The sequence below is a fragment of the Cynocephalus volans genome, chromosome 16 (genome assembly GCF_027409185.1).
Source record: "Cynocephalus volans isolate mCynVol1 chromosome 16, mCynVol1.pri, whole genome shotgun sequence".
In the NCBI taxonomy this organism is placed as follows: Eukaryota; Metazoa; Chordata; class Mammalia; order Dermoptera; family Cynocephalidae; genus Cynocephalus; species Cynocephalus volans.
The window spans coordinates 7,309,675-7,331,207 of NC_084475.1; the positions used below are offsets into that span (position 1 = coordinate 7,309,675).

General features: G+C 36.7%; 1 protein-coding gene across 1 annotated transcript in view; it reads left to right on the forward strand.

The window, feature by feature from the left end:
* Positions 1 to 21,533, forward strand: part of TANC2 (tetratricopeptide repeat, ankyrin repeat and coiled-coil containing 2) — a 435,526-nt gene that overhangs the window by 31,690 nt on the left and 382,303 nt on the right. The window contains exon 2 of the mRNA XM_063080666.1: positions 19,712 to 19,790. Coding sequence (XP_062936736.1) covers positions 19,724 to 19,790 — 67 coding nt within the window. The 5' untranslated portion in view covers positions 19,712 to 19,723. The remainder of the gene's footprint in view (positions 1 to 19,711; positions 19,791 to 21,533) is intronic.

Genomic DNA, 21,533 nt, shown 5'->3' on the forward strand with positions numbered 1-21,533 from the left:
TCCATGTATCTCCTGCCCTTATATATGCACAGCCTCCCTCACTGTCACCATCCTGCAGTAGAGTGCTACATTTGTTAAAATAAATAAACCTACATTGACACAATTTTATCACCCAAAGTCCATAGTTTACATTAGGGTCCACTCTTGGTGTTGTATATTCTGTGGGTTTTTACAAATGTATAGTGACCTGTATACAGCACTGTAGTATACAGAATAGTTTTACTGTCCTAAAAATCCTCAGTGCTCCGCTTATTCGTCTCTCTCTCCCTCCTCACTTCAGCAACAACTAATCTTTTTGCTGTCTCCATAGTTTTATCTTTTCTAGAATGTCACATAGTTGGAATCATATAGTATATGGCATTTTCAGATTAGCTTCTTTCACTTAGTATCTTAGTCTGGTTGGGCTGCTCTAACAAAATACCATAAACTGGATGGTTTATAACAACAGAAATTTATTTCTCACAATTCTGGAGGCTGGGAAGTCCAAGATCAAGGTGCTGCCAGATTCAGTGTCTTGGTGAGGGCTGAATAATGTTGCATTGTCTGGATGTCCCACAGTTTATATATCAGTTCATCTACTGAAGGACATCTTGGTTGCTTCCAAGTTTTGACATTTATGAATAAAGCTGCTATAAAAATCAGTGCCTTCCTTAATTTTTTTTATAAACTGCTAGAATGAGTCTCCTTGTGCAGGCATTATAGGGAGTTTATTGAAAGTGCAGACTCTCTGGAACTTACGTGAACCACACTGCCTCCATTTGAATACAGGCTCTAATGTTTGTCCAAACTGTGGCCTACTAACAGGACTGTTGTATTAAGTGAGTTAATGTATGTAAAGTGCTTAATGGTGCTTGGCACATGGTAAATACACACACACACGCACATGTGCACACACACACTATCTTTTTGTAGCTATTTGAATAATGATTCTAAAAGAGAAATTGATGGATCAAAAGTATGTATGTTCTAAATTTTGGTAGATACTATCAAATTTCCCACCAGAAAGACTTTATTATTTTATGCTCTCAACAATAATATTATGAGAGTTTGCATTCATTTCCCCATTACTATGCTATCACTGGGTATTATTAGCCTTAAATTTTCACCTTTATGGGTGAACAAGAGTGTTCTTTTAATTTTCATCTTCCTGATTATTATACTTAAGAAAATTGTTGACCAGTATTCTCCGTGGATTATCTATTCATATAATTTGGCCTAAAACAATACTCCAGCTTCCTGGAGTTGTAACTAGGAAGTGCTGCTTACTCATGGCAGTGAGAAGAAGCAGAGCCATTGGCATACTGAGAACACTGTGGTCAGACGTTGAGTCTGTAATTTTATCATCCATGTGAGGGACAGGTGAAGGAATAGACAGAGATAAAAAAAAGAAATTGAAAATATGAAGGAGAAGTTCAGACATGGAAGACAGATTGAGAAGCTCCAACATGTATGAAAAGGGAGTTTAGAAGAGCAAATACACACACACACACACACACATTCTCAAAACACAGGAAAATAAACTGCCATGAGTTAAGAATAATCAGAAACAACAAAACCAAACCTACAAAACCTTCAGATACTGGTATTAGCAGAAACAATACAAAATAAAGTTACATCTACAAAATGTATGTTGTGTAAATTAACTTATATTCATGTATAAAATAATATTAAAATATTTACACTAAGGAAAATCAAAAGAGAAAGGAAGAAGAAACTATCAAAAATGATCAGGCAGACTTGAAAAATATTAAATAGAACTCCTAGAAGTGGAAAAACATAATTAGGATTTGGAGCATGAGAAATGTGCTAACATTATTCAGAAAAATAATATACTTCAAAATGGCACATTAAAGGAGAATGGAATAATACATGTTGCATATTTGTATTATGAAAGATGTAATGGTTTGTCAGCTGTCACTGTTGTAACTTGATTTGCTTGTATTCTTGTTACATCATATGCAATAAAGTGTAGCAGAGGGAGAAAAACCTCAGTGGAAAGGTTAAGTTATCCAAGTAGAATTGGCTGAAGAGAAAATTAGTGATTTGCAGATAGATTTGAAGAAATTCCACAGAATGTAGTGCAGAGAGATAAAGAGATGGAAAACATGAGAGTGGTTAAGAGATAAGGGCCTTTCCATTATGTAGTAGACACTATTTGGTGTCCTGCCTGTATTCCCTATGCTTGTAAATGAAATAGATAACTTAAAAAATATTTTTCAAAAATTGACTCAAGAAATAGAAAACTTAGTAGATCAATAACCATTAAAGGACTTGAAGCAGTAGTGATGGATGGGTGGGTGTGGGTAAGAAAACTCAGTCCTGTTATTCTTTTCCCTTAATTCAGTCCTGTGACTCCTTGTAAAAAGGGAATACTTCTTTCCCTTTTAGTCAGAGTGTACCAGTATGTCTCACTGATGCTATGTGGCATTGTCATTCTACATAGAAAGTGTCTTTTCTGGACACCCCCAATTCATGATAGGTCAGAATTTTGGTTGGATTTCCTGGTCCAGAGGAAGTGTTTCCATTCTACTCCTGAACTAAGACTTTCCCGCTTCCCTTCCCATTAGGCTCCCTCACCACCCCTTACCCATCCTCTGCAGTACTGATGCCATTCTCATATTTTTGCGCTGGATATATCACAGGCACAATTCACAATCTGAGGCTTCTACATTAAAGTCTATGGAAGGGAACCCATTGCTTTCATGTATGGTTGTGGGAAGTATCTATTTCTTCTTTGAGAAGTAAGTAAGACCCCATCCTAAGGCATTGTGTATCTCCTTCCTCTCCCTCTGATCACTGTGTCCCTCTCACTCCTGGGACGGTGATACGTGTTGTTCAACATGAGTAGACAGGCTCTTCTCTGTTCCCACTTAGAGCACAGTTGGCTAATCTATGTTTATTGGTGTCAGTGTTGGCAGGCAGGGATGGTTCCCCTCCTTTCTCCCTGTCAATTCTGACCCTGTTTTGTTTGTACCACATAAGCTGGCAGGTATCTCTCTGCATCACTGAGAAGTACTTCTGAAATAGTATGTAGCTGGGGCACTGCAGTACTTTATACATTACCCCATTAATTAGTGGTAATTTCTGCCATTCATTCCTGGAATAGAGAACTTTACCTTAGAGACTCTCCCGTGAGGATGGTTCACTGTTCACTTTCTTCCCTTCGCTGCTGTGTGACACTATAAATCTTCACACTTCATACAAACATTCCATCCCCATTTGGAAGCAGTGGCTCAGGTTTTAAGGTTATTTAAATCAGAGTTGTTCTAGATACATCTGCAGAGCAGATGACCTCTACTCCTCCTGGATAGTGCCTCAGTGGTTTAGGGATGGGGCCTATTGACTATGCACTGCCAGTAATATATACTGAGATCATAGCTTAAGGGTTACTATTGCTGCCCTGTGATATTCAACTTAACACTGGTAAGGACATATGTGAGGTTTTTATCAACCTGTATTTGGAAGGGTACCTTTATACATACTCCTTAAATTTTTTGATAGGTTTACTTTGATGATAAAACTCAGATTTATTAATATGTGTGTGTGTGTATTGGTGATCGTCCTGGAAGGGGATGGACTAGGGAAGGGTTTTGTTATTGCAACTCATTCTCTCTGTTAATACAGTTATTGGTTTATGTCTTCATTCTGTAAATATTTATTGAGCACCTTTTATGTGTTAGGGGCTAAAGATACAAAGATAAAAAGACTGGTTTTGTCCTTCCCTTCAAGACCTGATAGGCTAGTGGAGGAGAGGGTTCAATAAGCAATTATGGTAGTGCATCATAAGTGTTTTGTAAGAGAAGAACCAAGGAGTGGCATGTATCTGTAGGTTGGTAGGAGGCGATCATTGGAGTCTTTTGGGAGATGTCTGAACTAAACTTTGAAGGATGAGTAGGAGTTAGACAAAGGTGAGATAGTAGAAGAATGCTTGACTATCTGATTTCCGTAAATCTCTTCATTTTGCTAAATTTCAATAATAAAAAAAATTGTATAACATAAGGTTTTGAAGCCTCCCAATAGTGACCAACATTTAATAGGTTTTTTACTGGATGCCAGGCATTGTGTTAAGTTTTTACATGAATTATTTAATTTAATTTCACAGCTATCTGTAAGTTATAGTGAGTTTAAGTAATTGGTCCAATATCACATAACTAGGAAGTTGTAGGGCAGTGGGTCTGTACTTTTAATCACTGTGGTACACTGCTTTGTCATAAGGGCCATCTAGTATAGTTCTTCTCTTCTTATGCTTGAATCCCTTTTATCATACCCCTGCCTATTAACACAGAATTTAAAAACTCAATAGAACATTTAAAAAGCAATAGAACATTTATGAAAACTAAGCATGTGCTCGGCCAAAAAGAAAATCTCAAAATTTCGAAAACAGAAATCTAAGAAGCACATTGTCTGACCACTATATGATAAAAGTAGATACTGCAAAAGGAAAGGCTAAATCAAAACAAAAAGCCCAAACACTTGGAAAATTTAAAACACTGTCCTAAAATTACTTTTGAGTTAAAGAGAAAATCAGAAGTGAAATTACAGGTTATTTAGAAATGAACTTCTGTGAGGATTTATGAAGGATATCCAAGTGGTATTTGAAGAAAACTTTTGGTCTTAAAATGAATTTTGTTAGAGGCCATAGCATATAAATGAATTAAACTCTCAATCCAGGAAACTAGACAAAAGCAACAAAATAAAGTAAAAGAGGAATTTAAAACAAGAAAGCAGAAGTGGATGAAACAGAGCATTTAAAAATAGATTTAATAAATACAGCCAAAAGCTGGTTCTTTGAAAGGAACAATATAAAATAAGTGAATCCCTGGCCAAGAAAAGGTAGGTAGTTGAGAGTTTTTTCTGATAATTTTTATGGCATATATTTTTCTTTGTTTTATAGGAGCCAAAATCATTGGCTGAGAGTGATGGGAAGAAATGGGAGGGGAGAATGTTCAGAGGAAGTTGACTAGAGAAAAACAGTAGATTGCTGAGCTGAGAAAAGGGTCAGTTGAAATTTGCATCCATGGATATTTATCAGTCTAATTAATGTGACTTTGTCCACTAGTGTGCAGCAGCCTTGGTGTATAATTGGAATCAGCTTGAATTTTGATTTTGTCTGGTATGTGGAACCAGAGAAAAAAGGGCCAAGGGAGTTTTGGATTTTTGTGGGAGAGTGATTGAAATAACAGGTCAAGGATTTTAACTGGGAGAGGGAGGGGAACTAAAGACCAGAGGAAACTGATGTCTAGGACTCTAAAGCCTCCATTTTTATCACCACATTTGTTGAAACCACTTTCTAAAATCTGGGGAAAAATTAAGTTATATGCATGTTTTCTTATGCTGTTTGTTGAAGGCCACGTTTTCATTTATGTGCCTTTCTTTCTCTCTAGTAATCTTACTAGAATCCTTTAAGGTTGCATAGATTAGTAGCAAGATTTGAGTTTAAGATTTACGTTTATGTACCTCTTGCATAGCCATGACACACCCCAGTGCTATAGTTCTTATGTGATATGTTATGAGGCTCTGTTGTCCTGTGAACTCTTAGATCTGGTGTAAATTTTTGATCAATGTTAAGTTTATTTTTGTTACAACTGAGTATATAATTAGTTCAGTGTTTTCAGTTTGACTGTTGAGCTGAGTTAAGTGATACGGAATAATTTACTGTAAGAAGAAATATAGAATCACTTTAAACTGGTGCCAAAGAAAAAAATAAAAAATCAAGTGTTTTCACTGAGAACTGAGAACTTTGCTTTACGTGTAGAAGGATATGTAAACAGTTCTTAAATAGCAACAGAGCATTTGGACAGTTACAATAATAGTGTGGTAACTCTGCATTCTTTTATAGTCATTTTTGAGACATTATGGTGATAATAAGTTTGTTATACATATTGGCTACTATTATAACTGTGTTTGTTTCCTGTTGCTGCTGTAACAAATTACCAAAAATTTAGTGGCTTAAAGCAACACAAATGTATTATTTTATAGTTCTTACAGTTTTGGAAGTCAAAACTTTGAAATGGGTCTTATATAGGGCTAAAACCAAGATTTTGGCATAGCTATGTTTTTTCTGGAGGATCTAGGAGAAACTTCATTCCTTGCCTTTTCCAGCTCATGGAGGCCATCCACATTCCTTGGCTTGTGGCATCATGTACTTTTGTCACCACATCTCCTCCTCTGACTCTGCTGCTGCCCTTTTCTATCTTTTAAAGACCCTTGTGATTATATTGGGCCCACCTGGGTAAAATTCTCCCTATTTAAGGTTCTTAACTTAATCACGTCTGCAGAATCCCTTTGCAGTCAGTGTAAGGTAAATATATTCACAAATTCTGGAGATTAGGATGTGGACACCATTGGGGGGCCTTTATTGACTTAATTTGATCTTGTTCTTGTTTTTCAAGATTATTTTCTCTATTTTCATTCTCTTGCATTTCCATGTGAATTTTAGGATCAGTTCCTCAATTTCTGCAAAGAATATAGCTGTAATTTTGATTGGTATTGTGTTAAATCTGTAGGTTTTTCACAGATTCTCTATATCAGGTTGAGTAAATTTTCTTCTATTCCTAGTGTGTTGAGTGTTTTAATCATGAGAGGATGTTGGCTTTTGTTGAATGCTTTTTCTGTGATTATTAAGACTTTTGTTCTTTATTAATATGGTATATTACATTGATTTTCATATGTTGAACCAACCTTGCATCCATAAGACTCACTCATCTATCTTGAGTATGAGAAAATTCATCTAGATTATGGTCATTTGAAGACTCATAATCTAAGATTTCCCTAATATAATCAATTTCACCTTTATCATTAGAGTCTAGAGTGCTGCTGTCTGCCTTTTTGCATTCATCTTCTGATGTAATAATTGTGGAATGTCTTTCTCTGGCAGTATTCTTGACATTTTGAATGGAAAATGAAAATTTCTGTGTTCTCAGTTGTGTTCTATGAGAGCTTAAAGAAATGACTACACAAAAGCTGGTGTGTCCAAATTTTTTTATATCTTCTTAAAAGATCATGCAATACTTTGGACAAAACAATAAGAAAATGGAAGGAGGATATAATAGTGATCATTTATTTCATTACTGCATCATTCTTTTAGATAAATCTAACATGTTTTCATTTTCTTCAGCTTTTTTTTTCTGTCTTTTACAGTAAGCATGCATTGTGAAATAATAAAGCATTGTTCCCCAAGACATTTTATAAATCCTATTATCTGGCTATCTCACATTATTTCCTGGGAAGGGTACCCTACAGGGGGTCAGATAGTGTTGGCAGTTATAGTTGGTTTAGAGTGGGCAGATTAAGGGCATGCTGATCCGTAGCCAATGTGAATTAGAACTCACTCAGTTATAAATCCATCTGGATAGACTACCTGTGATAAAATATTTGGGCCAGTTGAAACTCAGAAGTTAGGCAATTTAGTATAATGGGGAGGAATGTTCGGGGAGGGTGTTGAGGTGAAGAGTCATTGGGTTACCTAGTTCCCAGTACTGGCCACCAGGTGGCCCAGGGCAGTTTGGGTGCTGTATGAAAGAGCTTCGAAGGGATGGAGAGGGGAAGGAAATACATGACCTGCTAATAAGTTTTGTATGAATGGGGATTCACAATTTAAGCAGTAGTTGTACTATGTACAAAGCTGTCTATGGAGCTCATCATCAATTACCTACCTTACTCAAGACTCTTAATATTAATTGTCCTACATGCCTTCATTTGATCCCCAATCTTGAATGAAGTTGCATAATTTGAAGCTCTTGAAATGCAGTTCAACATTTATCTGTTAGGTAAATGATCAAAGATTATCTGTTGTCTGGACTCAGGTAATTTTATTTAATCCAAAGACTTTTCTAGATATAACTTGAGAGAAATTCTGGTAAGAGTAGACATTTTATGGTTATTATATGTTGTAGTAGATACTCTAGACTTCCGTTAGTGCTTCCCATATGTATATGTTCACCTTCTCTTTGATTAATTGTAAGTGCTTCCAAAGTCACTTTATGGAATGTATTTGAGGCATCTAGCAATTTACCTGAGTCAACATTTAATGAAAGCCATTGTTGATAATATATCAGTCCTTCAACATGCCTTTCACAGATGGAAAAACATGCATTTTCCAGATAGTGGACAAATGATTTGTCTTTCTTGTACTGGCCTTGTCCTGTCATTGTTTATATATTTTTTTCTAAATATCGAGTTTTTACCTTTTCCAAAAATTCAGTGCATGCCAGATTTATCTTTACCTAGCGTATTAGTCTGTTTTTGTTGCTTATAACAAAATACCTGGAACTGGGTAATTTATAAGAAAATGAAATTTATTGCTTACGTTTTTGAGGCGGGGAAGCCCAAAGTCCAGGAAACACATCTGGTGAGGTCTTGGTGGTGTCAAAAGTGACCCAGTGGTCTCACATGGCAGAAAGTGGCAGAGCAGAGAGAGACTAACCTCTCATGCTCTTCTTTTAAAGCCCTCAGAACCAAGCCCCTGACCAACATTTTTAATCCATTCACTATGGCATGGTCCTACAATCTAGTCCCCTTTTCAAGGCCTCACCTTTCAATTACTGTAATAGGATTTCCCACCTCAACAGTTACAGTGGGAATTAAGCTTCTAATATATGAACTTTGGGGACACAATTCAATTAATCCTCAACACGTAGTATTCTCATAATTCACGATTGTATTTGTTGTTGGTTATTTACTTCTCCCAGTAGGGCTATGTACTCTTGAGGTCTTTGATTCTTCCCTCTTTCTTTCTTTTCTTTTTTTTTTTTTTTTTTTTTTTGAGATTATTCATGATTCTAATTTTTTAGAGCCTCTCATGCTTTTGACAAATATTTACTAAATTCTTTTATGTTCCAGCTGCTGTTAGGTGCTGTCTTCAGTGGTGACCTAGCTTTTCCAGTTTAGTGTGACAAACATATGATAAATAACTAAACACTAAATAACTATATAGTCATTGAATTCTTCCGCTGTGTTTTCTGTATAAGGAGTTATGCTATCTTTTAGATATTTTTTAAATATGCATTTAAAATATCAAGGACATATGTTTACCTGTTTAGCATCTCTTGCTTTGCAACCATATAAAATGATATACTACTTTATTTCATTTCCATCATGTCTGCATCATTAACCGATGCATCCTTTTCTGTAATGTTTAAAAATTTCTTTGAAATGTTTTGTGTGTATGTGTGTCTGTCTGTTTTGTTCCCCTACAAAAATTTTTCTGAAGAAAACCTCCAGGTTGATAAATGCTAGAAAATGGATAGCATTTACTTTAAAGATATATAGCTTACTTTCTGTAATTAAACCAAGAGGTTTATATCCATGAAGACTCTGAGTAATACCCAAATTAACATTGTGGAGGGAATCATAGAAGGAGTTTTTGTTGGTTGACTGGGTAAGGAAAGATACTATTTAATTCATCATTTGGGTCAGTTTGCGTTCTTTTTTTTGTGATTAGAAGTCTACAGACTATCTTATTATTACTTTTCCTTATTTTTTATTTTCTTACTATTTGAAACAATTTCTTCATACTTTATGGAACTTTAAAAGCATTTTAGTGGTATAATTTATTTATTAAGAATACCTCTAGTGTTAAGAAACTTGTTTCTCAAGTTGGACACCAGGCAAAGAATATGAAAAAGCCAGTCCACAACAAAACCAAACATGAGAATAAAGATAAGAAAAAGCCAATCCACAACAAAACCAAACATGAGAATAAAAAATATCAAACTTTTCAAACAGGGAGAGTACATAGAAAAGGAGATTAAAAAAAAAAAAAAAGCTGACTAATAGAATGGAAAAGTTAAAAGGAATACCATGATTGTCGAAATAGTGCATAAGTCCTTAATAATTAATTTGATTATGTTATAAATTTTTAAAACATTTTTATGAGGAAGATAAATGCTCTTTTTTTTTTTTTTTTTTTAGTAACAGGATAAGAGAAGGGATTTAAATATGTGGGAGGGATAAATATTGAATATGAAAACCTATTGTCCACTAATAAAATAGCGGAAGAAGACACTAAGATACTGAGTCTTTATCTTTGACGGACCACTAAGAAGTCAGTGCTTTTCTCGACTGGTTTATAACAGGTTCACAAATAGAAAAGCTTAGGGGCAATGCAGATAAATAACATAATGTTCAAATCAGTTAAGACAATTCGAAATGACTGGGGATCTGTGAATGGCTTGTTTGTTATCAGAGATTCACTTCCCAGGATCTTATCTGATGATTTCTCCTGAGAGAGTTAACTTTTTTTTTTCTTTTTCCTTGTTCTGAGTTATCCTTGTATTTAAAAAAACATTCTAAACGTTGCAGTTAGATGAGTTTAGGTATCAAAAACATGTTACTTTTTTCTTACTCAACCTCTAAATCATGCAGAGAGTTAACATTTTAAAGTTTGGATACAAAATTTGGAAAAGTAGGATGAAATTTAGACATACTATTGTCAATTAGACCAAACTACCATTTGCCACTTAACTTCAATTTGTGGAGTTTCTATATCAATATTTTATTACAACAAATTTTTATTGGTATGTTAACTCAAATAAGAAAGTAATTTTATGGAAATGTAGCTATAAGATGGGTAATTAGCCTTAAATAAGTATTTTATGTTTTATTTCATTCTTTATACATTTTAGTCATTTTTTGTAAGATGTTTTAGGACTGAGCAAAGAAAAAAGTCTCTATACTTCAAAAAGTGGTCCTCACTGTAATTAATTTATTCCACCCATCAAAATTTTTTCTTAACTTTAGGATTTAATCTTGGTTTATTTTTAGATGTGAGATTTTTATTCTTTTTGACTTCTCGTCTTAGTTTTCTGTGTTTTCTTCTAAGAGATTTATAATTTTGGCTTTTATGTGATATTTGATTTATACTGAATTAATTTCCATATAATGTGAGATATAGGTCAGGGTTAATTTTTTAAAAGATGGATATCTGTTTGTTCCACCACCATTTATTGAAAAGCTTTCCTTTACCTATTAATGACTTTGGCAAAAACAAATGGCCATATAATGTAGGTCTTTTCTGGATTGTCTGTTCTGTTCTATTGATCTACTTGTTGATATGTATGCTGGTACCATAATGTCATGATTATTGGAAATTTAGAGTAAACTTAAATTCAAGTAGTTTAAGTGCTTCAGTTTTTTGGTTGGTTTCCAAGATTATTTTGGATATTCTAGGCTTTGCATTATCCCGTGCATTTTAAAATCAGCTTCTCAATTTCTACAAAAAATGCCTGCTGGAATTTGAGATTGTGTTATCTCTTTAGAATAATTTGGGGAGAATTGACATTTTAATGATATTGAACTTTCCCATCCATGAAGATATGGAATATCTCTACTTACTAAGTCATCTTTAATGTTTTTCAGTAACATTGTATTATTTTCAATGTCTTTTGTTAACAAAAGGAGTTTTTGTGTTTGTGTTCATGAGATATATTGATTTCTAGTTTTATTTTCTTATAATATCTGTTAGGTTTGGGGATTAATATCATGCTGCCTTCATAAAATGTGTGGGAGAATATTCCTCTTATTTTCTTAAAGAATTTTTATAAGATTGGTGTTGTTTCTTGAAAGTTTGATAGAATTCACCAGTGAAACCATCTGGCCCTGTAGTTTTCTTTGTGGGAAGAGTTTTGATAAATTCATTTTCTTTAATAGAAATTGAGCTATTTCAGATTTTCTTCTCAACCTTTTGTCAATTTTGGCAAGTAGTATTTTTCAAAGAATTTGTCCATTTCATCAAATGGTATATTTGGTATGAAGTTTTTCATAATATCTTATTTTTTAAAGCCTTAAGAATCTGAAACGGGTGTTTCCTATTTCATTCCTGATATTAGTAGTTTCTGGGTTTTTTTTTTTCCTTGATAAGCCTTACTTTAACAATTTTATTACTTTTCAAAGATCCAATGTCTGGCTTTGTTGATATTATCTATTTTGCATTTATTTTCTATTTTATTCATTTCTGCTCTTTATACCATTTTTTTTTTTTTTTTTTGGATTTGATTTGCGGCTTGTTTTTGAACTTTTTGAGATAGAAGCTTAGAAACTGATTTTTAATCCTTAACTTCTAATACATGATTTATGGTATCCATTTTTTTTACAATCATTGCTTTAGTTTTATTGTATAAATTTTCATAAGTCATATCTTTGTTATTCATTGAGAATATTAAAATTTTTCCATTGGGATTTATTTACTTTTTTTTGACTCATGGTTATTAAGAAGTGTATCACTTAATTTTTAAGCAACAGGGTTTTCTAGATTAAAAAAAAAATTTACTTCTAGCTTAATTGCATTTTAGTCAGAGAATATACTATGAAAGACTTCAGTCCTTTACAGTTCATTGAGACTTGCTTTATGACACAGCATATAGTCCATTTTGGTGTGTGTTTTGTATATAGTTTGTGTGTTGTGTTTGTGTATGTATATATACACATGAAGGGTACTTCAAAAAGTTCATGGAAAGATTTGTATTATCGTTTCATTCTATTTTTCTGCAGATTTTTCAAAGTACTCTTGTATTCAGGTCTAGTTGGTTAATTGTGTAATTCACATCTTCTGTATCTTAGTACTGTTTTTTTTTTGTCTGCTTGATCTTGTAGTTATTGACAAAGGTGTGTTAGTCTGTGCGATTGTGGGTTTGTCTGTCACCTTTTAGTCTTGTGTACTTTTGCTTTAATATACTTTTAAGTTTCATTATTGAGTCCGTTCAGATTTAGAATTATAATATTTTCTCATTAGTATAACTTTTTAATTGTTAAGAAATGTCTTTCTTCATATTTAGTAATTCTTACTGCCGTAAGTCTACTTTGCCTGATATTGGCATAGCTATGCCAGCTTCTTTTTGGTTGGACATTTTGCATGGTATATCTTTTTCCATCGTTTCATGTTTAATCTTTCTGTGTCCATATTTAGTTTTTTCTAGAGTATTTAACATAATAATGAACACTACTTGAGTCCAGTGATATCCATCTCAGTGATGTGTACCTTTATATCTTCTTACTATTTGTTTTATGTACTGTTCTACTTATTATTTAAGTCTTACCTTCTTTGGTTCAGTCAGATATTTTTAGTTATTCTTTTTATCCCTTCACTTAGCTTTTAATGGTTACCCTAGAGGTTACTACATGAGTTTTTGAAGTCTAATATAAAATATTACTTCTGCTGTTCCTGGACAATGAGCATATCTTAAAAACTTTAATTTCATTTACCCTATTCCTGCCTTGTCGACCCTATTCACCACCAGCCGACCTGAACAGCCCTAGCCTCGTTCCTTTTGGTGGGTGGGCGGATGGCCCGGATTCCCCTTTCCCTCCTGTCCCCTTTGGAAGGAGACAAGGGAAGAGAGCCGTAAAGAGAGGTGAGCACAGCCGCCGGCCCCAACCAGCCCGGTTAAAGGACACTCAGATGCAGCGGGGGTTCTGTTGAGCAGTTCCCTTTATTATCACACAAGCACTTGCTTTTAAAGGCAAATGGGGGAGGTTTTTACATCCTCCAATCAGCTTAAAGGTCACGAGAGCATGCATCCTGTCTCAGTGCCTAGCTATTGCAATCACGCAGTGTTCACGAGCGTGGAAGCGCATATTTGGCCAATAAGGGCTAAGGCAAGGTTCCCGCAGACACCCCCACCCTACTTCCTCCTGGCCGCCATCTTAGGCTGCCACGTTAATACGCCCTTGCGGGCCCATAATGGCGCCACTTGTAATGTCACTTAAGGTGGCGTTAGTTTTTAAGGCCCGACAACTCCCCCTTTTTGTTTTAATAAGGCAGCTGGAGGCGGCTAACCTTCCCAGCCTTGCCTCGATTCCCTCTGGTGGCTGTGCCTGTCTTAGGTTGTTTCCCTCTGGAAATCTTACCCGTCATTGACTATCCAGCCAAGCGGGGGCGGGGCGGAGCCTTAGAGATTGGCCTTGATTTTTTAAAGGGCCATATTGACCCAAAGGCTGTCAGGGCTTTCATTATGGGCCACCTCCTCTACCGCCTGGGTGAGCATTATGAGAGAAGTGGTGTTGTACCTTGTAAGGGACACAACCTGGCGAATGGCGTAAGGCCCCAAGATGAAAATGGCTATGGAGCCTGGCAGGGAGGACAGCAGGGTGGTGAGCCACGGGGAACTTAAAAGCCAGCTTTGGAACCAATTACTATTAGCTTCACGTTCTTTTTTTTGCGCTTTTCTAGCCCTTCTCTAAGCTTAGCTAGGGAATCTTTGACCACTCCAGAGTGGTCAGCGTAGAAGCAACACTCTTCTTTGAGGTCAGCACATAGCCCTCCTGTAAGAACAACAGGTCTAGTCCACGTCGATTCTGTAAAACAACTTCAAAAAGTGATGTTAGCAATTTTTTTTTTAAATGTGATATAGACACCTCCAAGCGGCCAAGATCTATGTCCACTGCCTCCCTAAGGGAAGCTACCTGTTGATGTGCCAAGGCTATTCCGGCGGTCCCGGTACCCGCTCCAGTAACTCCCAAGAGGGAGCTGATGGCCACCGCAGCTGCCCCTGCGGCCCGCTTGTTTCAGGTCCGCTTATTTCGGGTTTTGTGGGTGGTGAGATTTGCCACAGTGCTGCAAAAGGGTTTGTTGGCACCTACGCAGGAACCTTTGCCAAGGACCCACGGGAAGGTGAGTTTGGGGTTGGTGGCATTGGGCAATGCTACTGCTTGATTTATCTCTGCCTGCACATGGCACTCTTCTTTAAAGAGGGCTCAGAACTTGACAAACAAGTTTGCGGGGAGGACAGCCTTACAGAACATTTTCTAATCTTGGGTTGTGCAGGGTTGGTGCGCTAAGCCCTGGAGGATGGTTTCTGCCCAAAGGAATTGAGCCCATCCTCTGCGACAGCCTTTTTCAGCTCTTTAAGGTCAAGAGCTTCCCAAGGGTACCAAGAGGCCGGCCTATTTCCACCAGGGGCTTTGTCAAATTTGGACCTACAGTCCTTTTTCCAATGTAACCTTTTTTTACATCGGGGGCAAGGTGTGGTAGGGGGTTTTTTGCCTTTAGCCTTAGGACATTGGCTTTTAAAATGACCATGTCTTCCTCAACCAAAACATTGTCCCTTGAAGGGTGGGGAAGTATTGTTTCCTGAGGGGATCAGGGCGGTAAATGCCTTGAAGGCTTCGGTTAAGTTTTGTGTCTGAGCCTGCAAGGCTGAGGATAAAGTCGTGGCAACAGCCTTTTTTAGTTCTTTTACAACGTTGACCGGATAGGCCTGAGGGGCCACTTCCCCCCACGGGGGTTCCCAGCGAGCCATGACAGGAAAAGCCTGCGGCTCTGCCGGGGATGTTTTTAAAGGTGGGCTAGCCTCCTCCACTTCTTCAGGTGCCACTTTCTCTCCTTCGGCTAAACTTTGGCGGGGTGAGTATGCCGGGATTGGAGGGTACAGGTTAAGGGCATAGGTATCACTCAGTGGCTCAGGGCCTTGCATTGGCAGCTTTGTTTCCTTTTTTCTCTCCTCATCGAACTGCGCCCAATCCCTTTCTGCCCCTTCCTGATGCTCGGGACGGAAGCAAAGCTTTAGGGCAGATGGTTGGGTAGAGCCCTAAGGGGGGGGTCTAGCCCGAGACTAATCTCGTTCTTTCTGGCCAGGGTCTGAACCCGGTCCCAAGTCTCATACGAGAACAAGTTGGACGAAGGTGCCCAAGGGGCAGCCTTCACCACATGACACCAGGCACTGGTGACCGTGAAGTCAGATATTTCTAGGCCTTTGCTTTTTAACATGTACTTTAGAGCTTTGCAGGCTATCTCGTCAGATATTTCTAGGCCTCTGCTTTTTAACATGTACTTTAGAGCCTTGCAGGCTGTCTCGTCACTCTTTCCACACACGCCTCCCATGTTGCCCCGTGAGGAAGGGACAAAGGGAGTAACAGGGCAGAGAAGTGCAGGGACTTCCCCCTGTTATGGTACTCACCCTGACACGCAGGCGGATTACTTCATGGCGGTTGCGGGAGCCACTCTGCTGGTTGATCATCCTTCGTCGACCTTCTTTCAGGACCGAGCAGCCGGGGGCCCCACTCTCGCCTTTCACCCACGAGTTTTAAAAAACTCCTCACATGGGGCACCACTCTGTCGGGTCTGCAGCCGGCCGACCCGAACAGTTCCTTTTGATGGGCGGGCGGATGGCCCGGATTCCTCTTTCCCTCCTGTCCCCTTTGGAAGGAGATGGGGGAAGAGAGCCGTGAAGAGAGGTGAGCACAGCCGCCGGCCCCAACCAGCCCGGTTAAAGGACACTCAGATGCAGCGGGGGTTCTGTTGAGCAGTTCCCTTTATTATCAAACAAGCACTTGCTTTTAAAGGCAAATGGGGGAGGTTTTTACATCCTCCAATCAGCTTAAAGGTCACGAGAGCATGCATCCTGTCTCAGTGCCTAGCTATTGCAATCACGCAGTGTTCACGAGCGTGGAAGCCATATTTGGCCAATAAGGGCTAAGGCAAGGTTCCTGCAGACACTCCCACCCTACTTCCTCCCGGCCGCCATCTTAGGCTGCCACGTTAATATGCCTTTGCGGGCCCATAATGGCACCCCTTAAGGTGGCGTTAGTTTTTAAGGCCCCACACTGCCTTTTTTGTTGTTATCATCATGCATTTTAAGTCTACATATATTTTAAAATTAATAAGCTATTAATGTTATTTTTACAGTCATTGTTCATTTATACTCGCTAACATATTTACCCTTTTTATGGCTTTTTTTGGTGCACTTCTGTGTTTTTTTTCTGGTATCGTTTTCTTCTTGCTGGATGAACTCCCTTTTAGTATTTCTTTTAGTAATAAATTCTTTTTTTTAATGAAATCACCTGTATTTTATTTTCATTTTTCAAAGCTATTTTAAACTGAAAATAGATTTCTTGATAGGCATCTATTTTCTTTCAGAAGTTATAAGAGGTCATTTCATTGTCTTTTGTGATTTATTATTTCTGTTGAAAGTCATCTGTCAGTCTATTGATAGTTAACTTTAAATGCGTTTTTTTTGTCTGGGTATTGTAAAGATTTTCTTTGTCTTTTAGCAGCTTGGCTTTGATTTTATTGTTTTGTGTGTGTGTGTGTGTGTGTGTGTGTGTGTGTGTGTATTTATTCTGCTTGTGTTTTACAAGCTTCTTAAAGATGTGGCTTCATGTCTCTAATTAATGATAGAAAATTCTTGGTTGTTATAACTATAAATATTGCTTCTTCCTAATTTTTTCACTCCTTCTGAAATTTCAATTATATATATATTGAACTTTTCAATGGCTTTTATCTTGTAAAAGTATACAAGTATTGGCGCTAATACTTTTTTCTCTATTTTTCAAACTTTATCTCTCTGTGCTTTAGTTTGGATATGTTCTGTTGACCTGTGCTCGACTTTACATTTTCTTTATTCAATTTGCTGAGCACACCAAGTACTGAACACTCTTTTGGGAAATTTTGCTATGAAAAAGAGCAAGGATATAGGAGCAGTAATTGTACCACGGGTAGGTAAAGGGAGGGGCTTTGTTTTTGGACAGGACATACTAAAATATGTTTATGTTAAGATAGGAATGATTCAATAGAAAGAAAAAGTTAAAGCTGTGTATGAGGGAAAAGGAAGATGGAAAAATCCTTGAGAAGGTAAGAAAGGGCATAATACAAAGAAAGCACAGTTGAAAGTTTTCCTATCTGTAGTTGTTTGAGGAACCTTCATACTGTTTTCCATAATGGATGTGCTAATTTACAGTCCCACTAACAGTGTAGGAAAGTTCACCTTTCTCCATGTCCTTGCCAACATTTGTTATTCTTGGTCTTTTTAATAATGGCCAGTTTAAGTGGGGTGAGATGATATCCCAGTGTGGTTTTGATTTGCATTTCTCTGATGACTAGAGATGCTGAGCATTTTTTCATGTACCTGTTGGCCATTTGTATGTCTTCCTTTGAAAAATGTCTATTCATCTCCTTTGCCCATTTTTTAATTGAATATTTGTTTTTTTTACTGTATAGTTGTTTGAGTTCTTTGTGTATTCTGGATATTAATCCCTTGTTGGATGTGTGGTTTTCAAATATTTTCTCCCATTCTGTAGGTTGTCTTTCCACTCTGTTGATTGTTTTCTTTGCTGTGCAGAAGATTTTTAAATTTTTTTCTCTTGTTCTTTGTGCTTTTGGAGTCTTATTCATAAAGTCTTTGCCCAGTCCTGCTTCCTGGAGTGTTTCCCCTATGTTTTCCGTTAGTAATTTTATGGTTTCAGGTCTTATATTTAAGTCTTTAATCCATTTTGAGTTGATTTTGGTATATAGTGAGAGGTACAGGTCCAGTTTCATTCTTCTGCATATGGATGTCCAGTCTTCCCAGCACCATTTATTGAAGAGGTAGTCTTTTCTCCAATGTATGTTCTTGTTGCCTTTGTCAAAGATCAGTTGGCTGTAAGTGGGTGGGTTGATTCTTGGGTTTTCTATTCTGTACCATTGATCTGAGTGTCCATTTTATGCCAGTATCATGCTGCTTTGGTTACAATAGCTTTGTAATGCAGTTTGAAGTTGGGTAGTGTTATGCCTCCAGGTTTATTTTTTTTGCGATCCCACTACTGGGTATATAACCAAAGGAATTGAAATCATCATGTTGATGGGATACCTGCACTCCCATGTTCATTGCAGCTGTATTTACAATAGCCAGAATATGGAACCAACCTAAGTGTCCATTGATGGATGACTGGATAAGGAAAATGTTGTATATATACAGAATGGAATACTACTCAGACGTATAAAAGAATGAAATTCTGCCATTTTCAGCAACATTGATGAGTCTGGAGAAAATTATGTTAAGTGAGATAAACCAAACAAGGAAAGAGAAATGCCACATGTTCTTACTCATAACTGGGTGCTAAGAAATAAGGAAAGAAAGAAATACAAAGAAGGAAAGGAAGAAAAGAAGGAAGAAAAAGAAAGAAAGAAAAGACCACAACAATACATTGAACTTTCAGAAGGAGAGAACTTTCAGAAGGAGAGAACAAACCTAAGAATACTAGAGATGGGGGGGCAGGTAGGAAGTGGGTTTGGGAAGTGGCAGGTCAGGTAAAGAGCATAAAGAAAAAAACCACCATTTGTAATAATGAATATGTTAATAATAAATAATAAAAAAGTGTTTTTCTTTGATGGGAGTGGGACATAGAGAGGATAAGCACTGATTCATGTATTTCAGCAGTCTTGTGAGGTGGAATTCTAGCTTGACTAGTGGAAAATCTGCAGGCACTATAAGTTTTTAGAATATGTGTGTGTGCGTGCATGTGTGAGAGAGACAGAGAGAGAGAAAGGCATATGGGAACATTGCCCGAGAAATGTAGAGTCTAGTGAAAAGTAGACTGTATTATAGCTACCTAATTATGTTTTCTATTTCTGTGTGTCCTTGGTGATATCCACCTTTATTTCTTAGGATACTTAAAGTATTATAGTATACTGCTAGGGAACTATTTAAATGGTTAATGGACTTTTTGCCATATAGTTACAATTTTGTACTATGTATTTTATTTATTTATTTATTTTTGGCAGCTGGCTGGTATGGGGGAACTAAACCATTGACCTTGTTGGTACAAGGCCGTGCTCTAACCAGCGGAGCTAACTGACCAGCCCAGCTAACTGACCAGCCCTTTTCTATATATATACTTAAACATAATTAATTCTTTATTGTGCATTTAAAATTAATTCTTAGTAGTAGTTTGAACAGAAAATCAAGTTTTCTGAAACATATTTTCCTTTTTTTTTTTTTTTTTTTTTTTTTTTTACTAGAATAGCACAACCATGTTTCGGAATAGCCTCAAGATGCTTCTTACTGGTGGAAAATCAAGTCGTAAAAACAGGTCAAGTGGTAAGTGACTCTGCTATATTTATTCTGTGTGATATTTTAGAAATTGAAGTTCTTTTAGGAATCTGAAGTAATGTTATAACACTTTATATACTTATTTATTAAATGGTTTAATATAGAAAAAGAAAGTTTACATTCCTATAAGCTGTCATACTCTTTATTAAGTAGTAGTTACACTTGAAAACTTATCAAGAACAGTCAAGTAAGGGAAAAGTTTATGAAGGAAAAATATTTATTTCTGACATATGAGAGTAATGTTTCTGTTTATCCACTTATTAAAAACCTTTTAGACCTAAATTTGTTTTTTTGAATTAACATGTGAAATTGCAGTCCCAGGTACTCTTTTAGGTAGGGAAACTAAAAATAGGAACTGTCCCCCAACTGTTTATACAGAAAGTGAAATATAAGTTGAACATTTTTACAGCCATTAAAAATTTTGATTTTTTTTTTAAAGAACAAGAAGATAAGTCTTAGGCTTTTAAGGTAAATAAAACAGAAAATTGTATGTATACTTTTTTGGTAGAAAATATAAAGAAAAGTACTAGAATGTTTTTTTGTTAATGAGTGGTAGACTTTCACTGTATTCTGTATACCATTTTCAACTTTCTAATTTTCTGCAGTTTAAGTTTACATTGGTGTATATTAGTTATCATTTATTTCAAAATGTTTTCGTAATTCCCATCATGATTTCTTCTTGATCCACAGTTATTTTAAAGTGTACTTACTAATTTTCAAACAGTTGGTGATTTCCTGATTATCTTATTGTAAGGAAAAACTCCTCTACACCAACTACAGGGAGATTATTTTCCCCCTCTACTACTCACAACAACACTTCTGGTCTTAACCTAAATAACAAACAGAGAGAGGCCCTCGAAAAGAAAATGATATTTATTTGGGAAGAGGGCATTGCAATGTAGATACACATGCCATAATAAACTGTATGTATATTCACTACAGGAAGATAAAGAATTTTAAAGGAAAAATGATGGAGGATTACATAATTGTTTGGGGATAATTATCCTTGGCTACAAGGATCAATAACAAGGGCGATGCTGGTCCAAGGTTGTACAGACAGTTGCCGGGCAGATGTTCTTGCAGAATTACTTTTTTGTGCAAGGTTGTGGTTTCGCAGAGTCCTTTGTGATAATTCTTGTTATCGGGTATATATGTGTGATAACTGCCTCCTTCATGGCCTTTCCTCTGCTCTATTTGTTGGTGGTTTTTTAACACAAGTGACTCCATTTTTATTCTGAAAACTTTCACATTGGCCACCAAATATGTGGATTTTTTCCTCACAATTCAATCAATTCTCTGGTGGACACCAACTGGATGTCCTACAATTCAATTCAATTCTGATGCTATTTACTTGGAGTTAGCAAAGACCCCATGGGTTACAGGCTTAGTCCCACAAGACTACCCCCCACTTCAGATACCAATCCCAAGTTTGGGTCCCCAGGTTACCCACAACTTCTGTCTGACTTGGCAACAAATCAGAGTTTACCATGACCTCCTTCTCAGGTTTGATCATTTGCTAGAATAGCTCACGGAACGCAGAATGGGTTTATTATAAAAGAATACAACTGAGGAACAGTCAGATGGAAGAGATGGGTAGGGCAAGGTATGGGGGGAAGTGTGCTGATCTTTCATGCCTTTTTCCAGCGTGCCACTCTTCCAACACTGCCATGTGTTCACCATCCTTTAGGTTTATGTGGACGTTTTATTATGTGGGTATGATTGATTAAATTA